Raw genomic sequence first — 16,852 nt, forward strand, 5'->3', positions numbered from 1 at the left:
AGAAGCCCATTAAAAACACCAGGAATCATCTGGTAAATCTGGCCTAAAAGAACCATCAAATTGCCACCATCCATTTTATAGCATAATTTCACTTGATCTTTAAATTCTTAATCCTATGTCTTCACCAATTCAATGACCGGATCGGCTTTAAAAAACTTGATATATAGAGAAATATTAAATAAAAAAAAATCAATTCATGTTAGTATAATAAAACAAACTTTATTTATATATTATAATAAAGGAGAAATCTCATTTGTTTAGAAAATGGCTAGATCCATTCGTAGAACTTTGCATATTTGAAAGACTTAGTCAAGCTGTTTTGTCCAGTCAAAAGGTTCCCAGTTTCGTGCAAATTTGCAACCGCTTGCTTTTCTGCATCCACTGACTCATGCCTCCGTCGACGATATACCTCTTCTTCTGGCAAACGCAGCATACCTCTTATTACATCGAGTCCAAAGGTACTTTTGAATTGCCTCTCGTCGTCGATAACATGGACAAAGCCACTATTTAAGCCGAACTCAACATGGAAGTAAGGGAAGTCCTTAGGGACAGAACCACACAACCCCTTAACACTTGTATCAATCAGCTTCTTTGCATTGTGCTGGCTCCACTCATGTTCAGCTTCTTCAATTGCCTGAAAAAAAAAAAAAAAAAAATCTTCTTTAGAGACTTGTCCAGGAAGCAAGAAATTAACAATACAATGATATATAGATGCATTTGCACATGTAAAATCATAATCTAGGCCAAAGATTCCATAAATTCAACTGACTCTTAATCCCAAACTAGTTAGAACAAGTTAATGATATCATAATCCCAAGTTAAATTCAACAGAAAGATACTTATTTAACAACAATGATTATAATGCATTGAGATATATTCTTATGTCATAGCTTATGTGGTAGCAAATTTGACAGAAGGTATATTCAAACTTATTGGCAAAATCAGAGAACATAAGCTTATAGTACACATAGTGAACTCTTAAATATTAATTTTGTTATTTTGGGTAAAAAATCAACTTGTATTCCTCAAAAAAATAGGTACAAATATTATATACTCCTATTTACAATAACTTCCTATTCTACAACAAATTTCACAAGTTGTTCTCCATGCCTGATGTCATGTCATTGTTTGAGAGGGTGAGCAAACAGTAAAGAATTTTTCAATTGCTAGCAAACAACATTGAAACAGATTTTCACTCCTTTCTGTTACCCACCCTAAATACTAAGGTTTAGACATTAGTTCACAATTTAAACAAGCAAATGACATTATTTAGTTCAAAGGGGCATCTGCATGGCATTTTTTATGCAAGTGACTACCAATTCAGCATTTATCAGTAGGGTTGTGTACGGTTCTTGGGGGAACCGAACCGAACTGAAGAACTACACCAAATCGATAAGAACTGTATCGAACTGAATTTCTTTTGATAGTTTAGTTCGATTCTGGTTCTTCACTAAGAACCAAACCGGAATCGTATCAAGCTGAAAACCAAATTTATACTTATGTTTTTCTATTTTTTTAGATGTATTATATACTTTCAATATAACTATATATATTTATATATGTATATATAATTATGAACTAAATACAACATAATATTATATTTTATTTTTCTATATTTTCTTTATAATTTTAGTTATATATATTAATTCTTAATTATATTGATATCTTATAGTTAAATATTATATGATTTATAAATAATTAAAATATAGATTATATGATATACTTATACTATTATATTATATAATATATTTAATCCTAAATTAGATATATACCTTATAGTTAAGCATTATATAATTTGGGTATAACTAAAAGATTTATTGTATGATATAATATGCATTAATAGCCTAATTTGAAACTTAAATGCTAATTTAAGAATGATTTTTCAAGGAAATAATTACATAAAATTGTTTTAAAACCGAGAATCGAATTGGAACCGAAAAATCAAGAAACGTACCGAATCGGAATGAAGAACCAAACCAAAACCATACCGAAATTTCGGTTCGGTTTTGGTTCCTAGCCAAACCTCAAACCAGACCGAAACCGAACGCCCCTATTTATTAGTACAATTCTGACTCCTTAGTTTATGATAAAATTGGCACAAAATGCTAAAATTCTGCTAATAAATTAAAAAGTTATTGTTAAGTTACTATTAATTGAACCTAAGATTGAGATAATGTGTTTTGATGTGTGCTGTAACGGTGCCTGTGAATGTGACATCATGTATTCTTCTTTTTTAGTGTATTTGAATTTTGAAAACAATATGTATGTATATCCCCAATGACATGAGGGAATAATCAAGCTCTTTTTATCTCATATTCTTCTTCTCATTCTTCTTTATTTCTCCTTTTTACAATTATAAAGTTGTTAATAGAATTAAAGAAAGGAAGAAAGTAAATATTAGATGTTCAAGAATTTGTCATTAGGCCAAAAAAAATAATTAAAGACACTGACCTTTTTAAAGTAGAGAGGGGCCTGTTTAGCAATTTTTTGTGGCAGGGGAATGCACTCAATTAAACAGTGACGACGTTGTTGTGCCAACCCCATTACTGTTTCAAGGAACACTAAATCCTTCCCTTGTTTCGCAAACATCATTATAAGGCATTTCTTGAAATTGCGAATTTCTTCCCATACATAATTGTCAACACTCCTTGTGGCTGATTCATGCTGAAAAGGCCAACCAGACTCCATTAGAATAAAGCAAGCAGTACTGAATTTAAAATAACAGAAAATTCAACAATGTCTCATCATTTACCAAAAAAAAATTAAAAATGAGTTTATTTCCCCTCCTAAAGCATGCAAAGAATCTTGAATGAAGAAGCATACAAATTTCCCATTATCCATTAAAATTTTGGGATATAATCAATTTCACAGAATGCAGTGAGTAATGATGAAATTCAACTATGAGAAAGAAAGATAAGCATATTGTAGCATAAAGCAACCAGATTAGACTTACCTGCATTGGTAAGATAAAACAATGGCCTGGAACAACAGGCTGCCACTGTGGCAACATCAAATACGTGAAGTTTGCAATAGACACAACAAGGTGTTTTGGCTGATTAGGATTCTCAAAGCAAAAAAGGCAACGCTCTTGCTGAGTTGCAACCTTCTTCCTAGACTTTCGGCATGGTCCATCTTCAAAATTATATTCATCATCTGCCCGACCATATTGTTTATTCTGGATTAGCTTTATGTTCTCAGCCTCCTGTCTTTTCCGTTTTCCCCAGGATAAACAATCTTGAGCTCTCCTCATTTCAGGAAGCGAGACTGAAGATGACAGTGGAGAGGTGGGTGTTATGCCGACTGTGTGATTTGTGAATTTGAACGACAACGTTTGGATGCCGATAATCAATACACAACCAAAGTAACCTGTCGAAAGCGATTCCTCCAATGCCTTATTGGAGCTGTTTGCCAGCAACCAAAGGAAGGCGAGAAAAGAAAGTAACAGCGAGCTGCAAAGAAAAAACCCTAGAAATCAAAGAGAACGAGAGCGAGAATGGATGCAGAAACCAAAAGCCGGATGCGGAAGGCAAAAGAAGTTAGCCTACACGGTATTTATATAGAGTTTCGATCTTAACGAACGCGTTTTATAATTCTTTGCTGCCATTACATGCTCCACTCAATGCTCGAGTAAATCCATTACGCTGCTTAATTTCTCGCTTGGGCCGGACGCGAAAATTTTTTTTTTACCATTTTCTAAAATTAATGTTAATAGAAAAAAAAACATTTATAATTTATTATCTTATAATATATACATTTTACTTCGTATTGAAATAATTTTAATATGTTATTATGGGTGATGATATCAGCATTAAGTTAATTGAAATTAAAAAAATAATAATAATAATTATAAATTAAAAATCTCAAATTTAAATGTAAAAATAAATTCATTGATTATTATATATATATAATTTTATTTAATTTAAAACTACTTATCAATTTAGAATAAAGTTATAGTAGAAAATATTTGTATTGATAATTATGAAATATTAAAATTAAATAACATCAATATATAAAACTAACAATCATATAGTCTTTTATCAAGTTATTTGTCTATCCCTTTATTATTAAATAATTATAATATTTTTTTTTAAAAGTCCTATATTTTAATTTTTTTAATATTGTTATATGAAATAAAAAAAATATATCTCTAAAAGGTTAAACTACCTTTGAGGAAGATATCATATTTATAATAAGATTATGAAATAGAAAATCAAATTGGATTTCAAGAGTCAAACTGATTTCCTAGTTTAACTCAATTATTCATCTTGATTTATTTATTTATTTTTAAAAAATAAATGAGTAATACAACTAAAGGTTTAAATTTATTCTATCATTTGATCTTTAATTTTTTAAATAATGCGACATGTATGCTCTACTATTGCCTGAAAAAAAAAAATCTTCTTCAGAGACTTGTCCAGGAAGCAAGAAATTAATAATACAAGGATATAAAGATGCATTTGCACATGTAAAATCATAATCTAGGCCAAACTAGTTAGAACAAGTTAATGATATCATAATCCCAACTTAAATTTGTAACACCCCTAATTTTTAAATTTATTATTTTGTGAGTAAATATTAATATTTTATTTTATTTAAATTTTAGGAAATTCTTTGAAATGTTTTGAATTTTAGAAATCGGGTTTGATTTTCCAAAAATATAAAACTTTGATTATTTTTAAAAATTAATTTAAAGACCACATGGCAAAATTAAAAATATTTTGGACTCTATGAATTTTTCTGAGTTTTCTAGAATTTTTTCAGAATTTTTGGATCTCATTTTCGATCCCAAGGTAGAGTAAAAATTTAAAATTTTGTATCCTAAATCGGACTGGCCAAATCGAATCGGACCGGATCAGACCAGTCGAATTGGACCGGCCATTTCCATTTTCTTCTTCCTCCGCGCGTGCGCTCGACACTCCCTCTTTCTCTCCCATTTTCTCTCTCCTCTCTCCTCCTCTCGCCGCGCCGCCGCCACCCCAGCCTTCCCAGCTTGCCGGCGCGCCGCCCCAACCCCTCTCAACCGCCGGCCGACACTCCAAGCCGCCGGAAAAGTCGTGCGAAACCTCCCCTTCGGGCAGCACGTTGCTTCGCCTTCCCAGCCAAAATCCGGCCGATCCGGCCACCAATTGGACCGATTCTTATGTCAAACCTTATCTATACCTCGAGAGCTTTCCATAGACACCAAGAACACCAAAATCCATTGAGCAATTTGCCCAATTTTTATTCGAAAAGTTTTAGTCAATTTCAATTTTTGAGCTAAATTTCTCGCAAACCGTGAAATCCACGAGAAAACCGAGAGTACCGGAGTACTCCACTTGTTGAGAGCTTCGCGGCAATACCAATTTCAAAATTTTTCGACACCGTTTTTCGATGGGTCCCACAAAATTTCGTAGTATTTTTTCGAGTACTAAATGAGCTTAGAAAATTCTGTAAAAATTATGTACTAACCCCCGTGTTGTGGGCTTTGTGTAGGTACTTTCAATTCGCGGAAATTCAACGATTGCCCAGGTCTGTAAATTTCGGGCCAACAGATAAGCTACCGAAAAAGTCTTGGAATTGGGTCGAGATTTTGGCGACCCCACCATTGTCAGACGTCCCGAGCACGTTTTCGGGGTCTGAATCGGCATAGCTAAACCCGAACCTTACTTTTTCTTAATTGTCTAATGCTTGAATTAGATTAAAAATCCATAAAATATTTATGGTAGCTCAGAAAATTATGATTCCTCTTGCATTGGCTTAGTAATAATGCTAAGGACTGCGGGGCAAAGTTTTAAAATTTTTAGAGCTCATTTGGGTGGTTTTTGCAAAAGGATTAATTATAAGAAATAAACTGTAATTTTTCATATTGTGACTGTTGACTGTTTGGATGGGCCCAGGAGGGGCTATATGATGTGATTGAGTTGTGGGTGTGTGGTTTGTGAATATAGAAGTGCGTTTTAAGCCCTTTTGCAGGTTGGGTAGGTCCTAGGTATAAAGGAGACTCTGTCGAATTTTCGGCACGACTTAGGACATCTTTGGTCTTTTCTTAGTTTTTATTGAGTCAAATGTATTAAATAATTGTAATAAAATTGTCAAGTGAGCCGGGACAGCCTTCCTCCTCCGCCCAGCCGCCACAGTGACTTCGGTTGAGTCTGTGAGTAAAATATTAATTTTAATTGTAATTTTGATATTACTATATGTTCACGCATGCCCATGCATCACTTATAAATATGTATTTATGTAGTTAAATACTAGGCACGTTTTATATTGCATTCATAATTATTAAAGTGCCATGGATGTTGTTTGTGGTAATTTGGAGCAGTGTATGTGCGTGGCGTGTGTTTGGTATGGTATTGAATATGGACAGGACGGGTAGACACAGCTTGAGAGATACTCGCTGGGACCCGGTCCTTCGGGGTAGACATGGCTTGAGAGACACTCGCTGGGACCCCGCATTTAGTTTATTATGCAAAAGTTCGGCTTGTGAGACACTCATTGGCAGAGGTTGGATAAAGAGGGCTGTATGGGGGATCAGCTCCCATATATGTATTGTTTGACAGTGTTGGGTGTGTGAGTGCTCCAAATTGCCTTTTTGCTGTTATGATATAAAAATATTGACGATGTTGCTTTTCACTCCACAGGGTGCATTAGCTTTAGATAGCTATAGAGATTATGGTTATAATTGATATTTTACTCTCTAAGTCGAACGCTCACTCTTGTTCATCTATTTTTTCAGGCTACAGTAGGATTATTTGTTATGGCTAACCTGCTCTTCTTTTTCACAGGTCTATTGATAGTAATTAATGTATTTTGTATAATTGAGTTAAATTTTTAAACTCCGCATGTGTTAGAAGCACTTATTTTATTTGGGCCTGTATTATAAAAATTGTGTTGGACCTGTAAAATTATTAACTGTATGCATGATGGGATTGGATGAGGGAGCCGAGCTCCCATTTGAGTTATGATCTTTTGATTATATGGAGGGAGGGTGAGCTGAGCTCCCCAATTTCTTATATATTGTGTTTATAGGTCGAGCGAGTCAAAAACTCCTCGTTAAATGGTCCATTTTATAGCCAGACTCTGTCCAGTTGAATTCTTGAAATTGGGCCCAAATGGGCCTTAGAGTTGGGTCGAGGAATAGTTAGGCTTACTACGGGCCTCGGAGACTGTAGGCTGGCCCAAGTCCTAGTGCCAGTCCGGCCCATGGTATCAGAGCTTAGGCTCCAGATTCATAGGGAATATTTGTCTAAAGTATTGGGAAGAGTCTAATAGGAGTCACATGTGGAGAATAGGGTCCACATTCGTCTTGCATTGTCATATTTGCTTCTAGTTTCTGTTTTATATAATTGTGTGTAAATATAAGTCTATAGAGCTGTGTAACATGTCATTTTGAAATTTTGTGGGCTAATGTTGCTGAATTTTAGGAAAATGCATAGAAGCAGAAGAGCTGCCACTGCACCAGAACCGGATGTGCCTGACGAGGTATCGGCACAGGATGAGGCGCTTGCCCCGAGGAGGTGGGGTAGGAGGCCTAGAGCTGCTCAAGTAGAAGAGCAGCTGCCACCAGTTCAAGATCATTCTTTTATGGCTCAGGGTCCCATGGACCCAATGGCAGCTACCTTAGCTGGATTGCAGAGAACCATCGATATGATGGCATAGTATATGGTCCACCCTCCCTAACAGCAGCAGCCCACCGCACTAAGAGGAGAACCTTATAAACAAATAATTAATTTCAAGAAGTTAGTGCCTGGTACTTATGATGTGTCTGACGATACCTATCAGTTTTTGGATTCCTGCAAACAGGCAGGGATGGAGTTACAGTTGACTGATAGGAGGCTTATAGAGTGTGTGTAGCATGTATTGGGTCTAGTGCCAAGACAGTGGATGACAGACTACGTACTACCTCGTATTGAGGAATTATCTTGGACCCAGTTTGTGGAACTATTTATCAATAGGTTTGTGCCAGAAAGTTTCAGAGATCAAATGCAGTGGGCCTTTGAGGCCTTAAGGCAGAATGGCAGATCTGTAGATGAATATGCTACAGAATTTCTAGACTTGAGCAGGTATGCCCCTACAGCAGTGGCTACAAAAAGTATGAAGGTAAAAACATTCCTAAAGGGGCTGGACAGGAGGTATGCAAACCTGGCCATGTTGTCTGATCAGTCTTTTGATATGGTAGTTGATCGAGCCCGATAGATTGAGATTAGCTATACAGGAGATGACGGTGAAAGAGCAAAGAAGAATAGAGCATAAGGTTCTTCAGGTGTTCCCTACAGGGGTCCCACGGATAGTTGCGGCCAAAGTCACTACAGAGGAAGAGGTAGAAGCAACAAGAAGGGTGGTTTTAAACACAAATCTTGAGGATTCAAACCAGGGTACGGATCCAGCAGTGGTCACAGTTCGGGTTATAGGAGTTCTGGGTTTGGTTCAAGATCCTCCTTTGCACCTTACACACAGTGTGGAAGAGGACATTTAGGAGCTTGTATGATGGGTTTAGGAGTATGTTTTCGGTGTGGCCAGCAAGGTCACTTTGCTAGAGAATGTCCAGTGTTTAGCAAGCCATAGATGGGGTCACAGGGTTCTGTTGCAAATGTTCCTCGTCAGTTGTATCCTGGTGCTTCTAGCATAGCAAGCAATCAGTTTAGTGGCCAACAGGGCCGGGGACATGGAGGACGTGGATTTGGAGGCAGTTCAGGAGGTAAAAGTCAATATCAGGGTTCTGCAACGTAGGGTAGGGGTCAAGCTCGGGTTTTCACCCTGACCCACCAGGATGCTCAGGCTTCCAATGTCGTTGTGGCAGGTATTCTTCTAGTCTGTTCCTATCAGGCTCGTGTTTTCATAGATTCGGGTGCTACGCACTCATTTGTCTCCCTAGTTTTTGTCATGAGATTGGGTAGGAACCCTACAACTTTATAATTGTTAGTAGTATGCCCTAGAGCATATCATTTAGTATGTATCTTGTACATATTTTTAATAATAAAAGGCATTTCCACTTTTTCGTTTACATAATATATTTATGTGTAATAGAAAAGGTCCATTGATATTTTGTTAGAAATATTATTCTTAAGTTGTTAAGAATATGAGTGACAATATTTCTAGCACAAAGTATCATAAATAGGTTCACAATCGAGGATACTTCATAATAAGGACATGACTTATCCAGAAAGATTGTATTCATGTTTGTTCCCAAGTTATTTATATGAGATATAAATAAGATGGAATGGTGAGTCTCATGCCATATAACAAACTTGATAGGCACTTATAAATGATAAGTAGGCTCAACGGTGACACTTATGACAAGCACATGGAGTTTACTCTTGTCAATGTTTTGTCATAAATCATATCGAGGCATATAATCTTTAGACTGAGATAGCAGTTATCTTGTATATAGGTAGTTTGAGTTTGATCTGCTTTCATACTTGTACTATGTATGGGTATATGGGCATGTGTTGGCTCTGCTAGTTATATATGGAGGTAGGTATTGATCAAGAAGGAATCTTCCTCTAAGTAAATAGAGATAAAATCCTATGTTCATTTAATTGTTCTTGATGTTTCAAGTTCTGGCCAGACAGATAGATTTATTCGTAAAAGAGTTTCGATGAGAAAAATCTTTTAATCAAGAACTGGAATTAAAAGAGAACATAATATTCATAGCAAATGGAGTTTGACATAAACCATGACTCCGGCTTGAGTTGGGATTTTGTAATGTAGAGATTCTAGTGCATGGTAACATATGATTATAGGTTCATTTAAGGTAAATCTTATTACTAATTGGGTGGCCATGGCATGCTATGCTAGGTGTTAACCATGGTCTATGAGGTTCATAAAATGATTTAGAGAAATCATTTATGGTAAGAAAGAGTTCGATGATATTAAGAGTTGATATCATGTCTCATTGCCAATTAGTGATGAGCCTAGTAAGTCACACACATACACAAGTTATCACCTATTTAAATATGATTTAATTAATTAATTAAAGAGTTTAATTGATTAATTAAATAGATTTGGTTTGCAATTAAATTGCAAAGTCCCTAGCATGACTTGAAACCAAATCTAGATTATTGGATGTGTAGTATAAATTAAATTTATATTTAAAGTGTTTAAATATGAATTTAATTGATGAGAAATTAATTAATAGAGATTAATTAATTAATTTATATTTGATATAAATTAATTAGAAGAAGAAAATAATTATTTTGGGTTAAGAACTCAAAATTAAGACACGAGGGCATTTTGGTCATTTCACGATTGACACGTGGCACCATGAGATGGTGACTCGTGGCATTAAACATAAGCTTGCCAAATGTTTTTTAATCATGTAAGATGATTAAAATCAAGATTAAATATAGGTTTGACACTTGGCACAATGTGATTGGGTCACTTAAACCTAGAGCTAATCAAAAGGTGACATGTGGCTAGGGTTTAATGTGTTAACCTAGCTATTTAAGTGTGGTTATGAAAAGAAAATATAACCAGCAGCCTCCTCTCTCAATTGTCACGCCACTTTGAGCCTCTCCAGCTATTTCTCTTCATCTCTCATCAATTCAAAGAGATTAGCCATCAATCTCTTGAATTAAGAACACTAGAAATTGTTTCTAGTGTCCTGTTTACATCTCTAATCTCTTAAAAGGCAGAACTTGAATTTCTAATTAATAGAAAAGGCTTTAAAAGCTGTTCAAGGGCTGCCATAGGTGTTCTTGGTGTGGACAAGCTAGAGGGACAACATCGTGTCACGAAGACAAATCTCAAAGGCGCAGACACGCTGCAGCACATCAAGAGGTTAGTGTAATCGTTCTTGATTTAATCTAGGGTTCTAAAATTAATCTGATTAATTTTAAAATCTTAAATGGCAAATACAGATCCAAAAACATATTAAAAGAGTTTTAATATGTTGTTTATCATTGAAATCAAATAGATAAAAAAATCTTGCATGGTGCATGTGACCCTAGGTGAAATTTTTGAATTCAATGGTATAATCTTGTGTTTTTCACGCTTTCGTTCCTTCAATTGGTATCAGAGCCACTATATTTGCCATTTAGATTGTTGATTATATAATTTAATTGTTTGTTTTATCATTAGATCAAGAGAATCATTTATGGTTGGATCATGAGGTGTGGCACACATGGTGAAGCCACCATTGGTGGCGGCAACAATGGTTCCATGGGTGGTTCAAGGTTTGGCTTTTAATTCTGCAATTGTTGTATGATCTAAGGCCTATTCTTTGACTAATTAAAGTGTTTAATTATTTGTTTTAATCACACAATTAAATTATGATTCAAATCAGAATTTTAAAAATTGTTTGAATGTGATTCAAATCTGAATTTTAAAAGTTGTTTGAATGTGATTCAAATCTGAATTTTTAAAGTTGTTTGAATCATATTTAAATCTGATTTTTTAAAATTGATTCAATAAAATTCAGATCTGATTTTTTAAAAATATTTGAATGTGATTCAAATCTGATTTTTAAAAATGTTGGAATCTGATTCAAATCTGAATTTTTGAAGTTGTTTGAATGTGATTCAAATCTGAATTTTTAAATTTGTTTCAATGAGATTCAAATCTGAATTTTTAAATTTATTTGAATCATATTCAAATCTGATTTTTAAGTTGAATATGAGATATTCAATTTAATTTAAGTATGTATGTTTTATTTAATTGTTAAATAGTGATATGCATGATGGATGATCATGGACTATAAAAGACCAATGTGATTGGATTTATTTCTTTTATGTTTCTTTGGGATTGTAAATTAATTAATTTATTTTAATTTATTTTGGGGATGTATTATTAAGTTTGTAATATTTTTGGGTTGTAATTTGATTTATTTAATTTCTTGTAAATTCGCTTGGTATGCCAAGGATTACTATGTAATATTGGATTGCAAGTAGTTCAAGGAGGTCAAGAGCATTGGTGGGACCTTTGGGTGGAATTCAATATCAAGTGTTGATTATGTACTCCTTCAGCAACTCTTGTAAAATGAATGAGTGAAATGCACCTAGGAATGCCCTGATTCAATTCTTGGTGGCTCAGAATTGAATCCCTTAGAAAGTCCATGATCATACCATATTTACTGCTTATCCATGAATGCATGAGATGTATGGGAATGTATGCAATTATATGATATTTGCATGCTAAATGGACAATGTGCAAAGTGAGACCTTAATAGTAATTAGGATGGCTATAAAATCTTCCAAACAATTGATTAAGTTGGAAATGCTATAATTAAAGTAATTATAACATAAGCCCTCCATTGGGGCAATTATTTTAAGAAATTTTAAATAGTTGCATGAGATGCAATTAATTTAAGAGATTTTCTTAAGAATAATTGTTAAAGCATGAGATGTTGTAAATATGTAAATGGTTTGGTGGCCAATATTGGATGTACCTGAGGACATTAAAATTATTTGCATAATTACTGGCTCAATGGGATCAACTTAACTAATGCAAGATAAGTCAATAATGGATGTACCTGAGATTTTGAGCATTAGGGGCTAGGTAAATGATTGAACCTCACATGAGATGTGATAGGCAAGGAGTTGCTCACTTATAGTTTATTGTAATTCCAATAATGGATGTACCTGAGGATGATCAATAGAATTATAAGAATTCAATCACCCACTAGAAATCCATCCAACTAGGATTTCCGTTTTCTACTTTGGAAGTGTAGGATTCGCTAAGTTAGTGGGAGGACCAATTTGATTAAAAGACCATAATCATTATGGTTAATTACATGATATATTTACTAATTAATCTGGTTATTTTCTGCAGTTAATTTTCTGATAAAAATGAGCACAAAACAACCACCACCATATATTCTTGCAAGAATACTTAATCGCAATAGGTTGACAGGACCTAATCTCTATGATTGGCTAAAAATTTGAAACTTGTCTGAACCTTGAACATATAGGATATGTTCTAGACTCAAATGTTCCTGGTCCCTTACCTCCAGAGGCCACACAAGAGGAACATGAAACTTTGGACAAGTGGAAGGAGCATAATATGAGAGCTAAGTGTTACATGCTTGCTTCCATGAGTAATGAGTTACAGAAGCAGCATGGAAACATACAGAGTGCAAGAGAGATCCTCCTTCACCTACAAGAGTTGTATGGTGAGCACAGCAGAAATGCTAGGTATGAGATATCTAGGCAGCTATTCCGCATGAGGATGTCTGAGGGACAGAATGTTGGAGATCATGTCTACAAGATGATTCGGCTGATTGAGCAGTTGGAACATCTTGACTTCCACATGGATTTCCAACTACTAACGGATTTGATCCTTCAGTCCCTTCCTGAGTCTTTTGGGAATTTTGTGACAAATTTTCATATGACTAAACAGGAATGCACCTTAGCTGAATTACTCAACATGCTGGTTATTGCCCAAAAGAATATGCCAGGCAATAAAGGAAAAGAGGTAGCTTTGGTTGCATCTTCTTCTGCTGGAAAGTCCAACAAGAAGAAGGGCAATAAGAAAAAGAAACCTCAGATTCCTGGTCCTTCCAAGAAAATAGCTAAACAAAAAGGGAAGACTAAAGCTGATGAAAGGCAAAGGAAAGTGTTTCCACTGCCAAAAGGATGGGCACTGGAAAAGGAACTGCCCAGAGTATCTTGCTTCTCTGAAGGACAAGAAGGATACACCTTCGGAAGGTATGTCCATATCTTGTTATTTAGATTCTGATGATACTTATAGTTCATCTACAGCTTGGGTTTTAGATACTGGTGCCAGTTCTCACATTTCTAATGATATGCAGGAACTAGCAAACAGTAGCAGCTTGCGTTCTCAAGATATTAGAGTCCGGATTGGCAATGGCTCAACTGTTGAAGCTTTAGCCATAGGATCTAAATCTTTTTACATGTTTGGACATGTTTTGTGTTTGGATAATATTTTATATGTACCTGATGCTTTTAAGAACATCATTTCTATATCTAGTTTGACTAGAAATGGCTATGAATTTCAGTTCACAGATGATGTTTGCAATATTTATTTTGGAAATTAATATGTTGGTTAAGTTATATGAATGATGGTCTTTATTATTTGGATAATAATGACAAACACAAATTGAATGCAAGTGATCTAAAAGAATACAATGCCATGGTGAAAACCAACTCAAGTTCAAAATATATTTGGCACTTAAGGTTATGTCATGTTGCAGAAGATAGGATTGCAAAATTGGAGAAAATGGGGATTCTATCCTCATTGGGCTCTGAGCATACTCCAACTTGTGAATCTTGCCTTCAAGGCAAAATGACTAGATCACCCTTTGTTGGACAAGGGCTAAGAGCTGAAAATATTTTGGAACTAATACATAGTGATGTATGTGGTCCGTTTAAAGAAATGGCTAGAGGGGGCTTTCATTATTTTAGTACCATTAGTGATGATAAATCAAGGTTTGGGTATTTGTATTTGATGAAATACAAACATGAATCCTTTGAAAAGTTTAAGGAATTTAAATCTGAAGTAGAAAATCAAACAGGAAAAAGTATTAAAGCTCTTCGATCAGATCGTGGAGGTGAATATTTGAGTACTGAATTTGATGAATACTTGAGAGAGCATGGCATTGTTTCTCAGCTGACTCCTCCAGGAACGCCACAGCTGAATGGTGTATCTGAAAGGAGAAATCGTACCCTATTGGATATGGTACGTAGTATGATGAGCTATACTGATATGCCAATCTCCTTTTGGGGATTTGCATTAGAATCAGCTTTATATATTCTGAATAGGATTCCATCAAAATCAGTTTCTTCCACACCTTTTGAGATATGGCATGGAAGAAAACCAAGTCTTAAGCATGTTAAGATTTGGGGTTGTCCAGATTATATCAAAAAGCTGAACACTGATAAATTGGAGACCAGATCAGAAAGAGGTCGATTTGTTGGATATCCAAAAGATAGTTTTGGATATTATTTTTATTTGCCTACTTCACAAAAGGTTGTGATAAGTTGAGATGCCACATTTCTTGAACAACAGTTTGTTCAAGAAGGAGGCAAAGGAAGGCAAATAGAGTTTGAATTGGAGAATTCGACCAACCAAGCATCGATGGATATAGATCCATCTAGTCAACCTATACCCATTGATGAAACATCTACACTGTTCCTCGTAGAACAACCGGTATCTCACCCACCGGTGAGATATGGTTTTCTTCATGAAGAAGAACAAGAGTTGTCTACTCATGAAGAAGTAGATCATGGAGATGATCCACTTACCTATGAAGAAGCTATATCGGATATAGACTCTTCAAAATGGATTGATGCTATGAAATCCGAGATTGATTCCATGTATAAGAATCAAGTTTGGGATCTTGTTGACCCACCAAGGTATTGTACCTATAGGGAACAAATGGGTTTTCAAGAAGAAAATTGGTTCGATGGAAAGGTAGAGACCTATAAGGCATGGCTAGTAGCGAAAGGGTTTCGCCAAAGGCAAGGAATAGACTATGAGGAGACTTTCTACTTTGTTGCCATGCTTAAATCAATTAGGATTTTATTAGCAATAGCTGCATACTATGATTATGAGATTTGGCGGATGGATGTCAAAAGCGGCTTTTCTCAATGGATACATTGAAGAAAACATTTTCATGGAACAACCTAAGGGATTTGAATCCCAAGATGGTTCCAAGGTATGCAAGCTAAAGCGATCCATTTATGGGTTGAAACAAGCTTAGGAGTTGGAACATCCATTTTGATGAAGCCATTAAATCTTTTGGTTTTATAAAAATGAGGATGAGCCATGTGTATATAAGAAGGTTAGTGACAGTGCTATCACTTTCCTTGTCTTATATGTGGATGACATCTTGTTGATGGGTAATGATACGGGTATGTTGACGACTATAAAGGTATGGTTGTCAAATACATTCTCCATGAAAGACTTAGGAGGCAACCTATATTCTTGGGATTCGCATCTATAGAGATAGAGCGAAAGAATAATTGGTTTATCCCAAAGTCTATACTTGGAAAAGGTGTTAAAGAGGTTTAACATGCTTGATTCCAAGAGAGGATTGTTACCAGTGAGACATGGTATCCACCTTTCTAAAGAGATGTCTCCAAAGACACCAAGAAAGAGATAAGATGGCAGATTCCATATGCTTCGCTATTGGAAGTTTAATGTATGCAATGTTGTGTACTAGGCCGGATATCGCATATCTTTATTAGTTTGACTAGCGGTATCAATCCAATCGAGTTTGGAACATGGATAGTCATCAAGAATATCCTTAAGTACTTGAGAAGAACTAAGGATTTATTCTTGATTTATGGAGGTGGAGACTTGCAATTGGATGGTTATCACGATTACGATTTCCAATCGGATATCGATGATAGAAAGTCTACCTCTGGATATGTGTTCATTTGTAATGGAGGTGCGATCGGTTGGAAGAGTTCCAAAGCGAGCACGCATGCAGATTCCACTCATCGAGGTGAGTATATTCTTGCATCGAGATCTTTGCAAAAGAAGTCGTTGGATAAAGAAGTTCGTGATGGAACTTACGTGAGTTCCTTCCATTGAGTCGCGGTTCCATTACCTGTGACAATAATGGAGCAATCATACTGAGCTAAGGAACCAAGGTCTCACGAGAAATCCAAACACATAGAAAGGCACTACCACATTATCGGAGAAATAGTTGGGCGGCGATGTAGCCATGCAGAAAATAGCATCGGTGAAAATCCGGTGATCCATTCACTAAGCCTATGTCAGACTCAGTTAGACCGACATCTTGAGAAGATAGGTCTAAAATATTGTAATGAATGGCTCTAGTGCTAGTGGGAGATTGTTAGTAGTATGCCCTAGAGCATATCATTTAGTATGTATCTTGTACATATTTTTAATAATAAAAGGCATTTCCACTTTTCGTTTACATAATATATTTATGTGTAATAGAAAAGGT

At 35.4% G+C, this 16,852-nt stretch overlaps 1 protein-coding gene across 1 annotated transcript; it reads right to left on the reverse strand.

Moving 5' to 3' along the window:
- Window positions 1-253: 253 nt before the first annotated feature.
- LOC110642541 (uncharacterized) lies at window positions 254-3,535 on the reverse strand. Its single transcript, XM_058142688.1, has 3 exons — window positions 2,954-3,535; window positions 2,452-2,664; window positions 254-634 (listed from the first exon to the last, which is right to left on the reverse strand). The coding sequence occupies exons 1-3, from the start codon at window positions 3,248-3,250 to the stop codon at window positions 269-271; spliced, it is 876 nt and encodes a 291-aa protein (XP_057998671.1). The 5' UTR covers window positions 3,251-3,535; the 3' UTR covers window positions 254-268.
- Between the last annotated feature and the right edge of the window lie 13,317 nt (window positions 3,536-16,852).

The sequence above is a fragment of the Hevea brasiliensis genome, unplaced genomic scaffold (genome assembly GCF_030052815.1).
Source record: "Hevea brasiliensis isolate MT/VB/25A 57/8 unplaced genomic scaffold, ASM3005281v1 Scaf665, whole genome shotgun sequence".
Lineage (NCBI taxonomy): Eukaryota > Viridiplantae > Streptophyta > Magnoliopsida > Malpighiales > Euphorbiaceae > Hevea > Hevea brasiliensis.

What these genes read in the sequence shown, in the direction of transcription:
- LOC110642541 (XM_058142688.1), bottom strand. Translation starts at nt 3,250, where the DNA reads ATGAGGAGAGCTCAAGATTGTTTATCCTGGGGAAAACGGAAAAGACAG. An exon ending in GTTTTATCTTACCAATGCAG is followed by an intron (nt 2,665 to 2,953) that starts GTAAGTCTAATC and finishes TGGCCTTTTCAG; the next exon opens with CATGAATCAGCCACAAGGAG. An exon ending in CCCCTCTCTACTTTAAAAAG is followed by an intron (nt 635 to 2,451) that starts GTCAGTGTCTTT and finishes TTTTTTTTTCAG; the next exon opens with GCAATTGAAGAAGCTGAACA.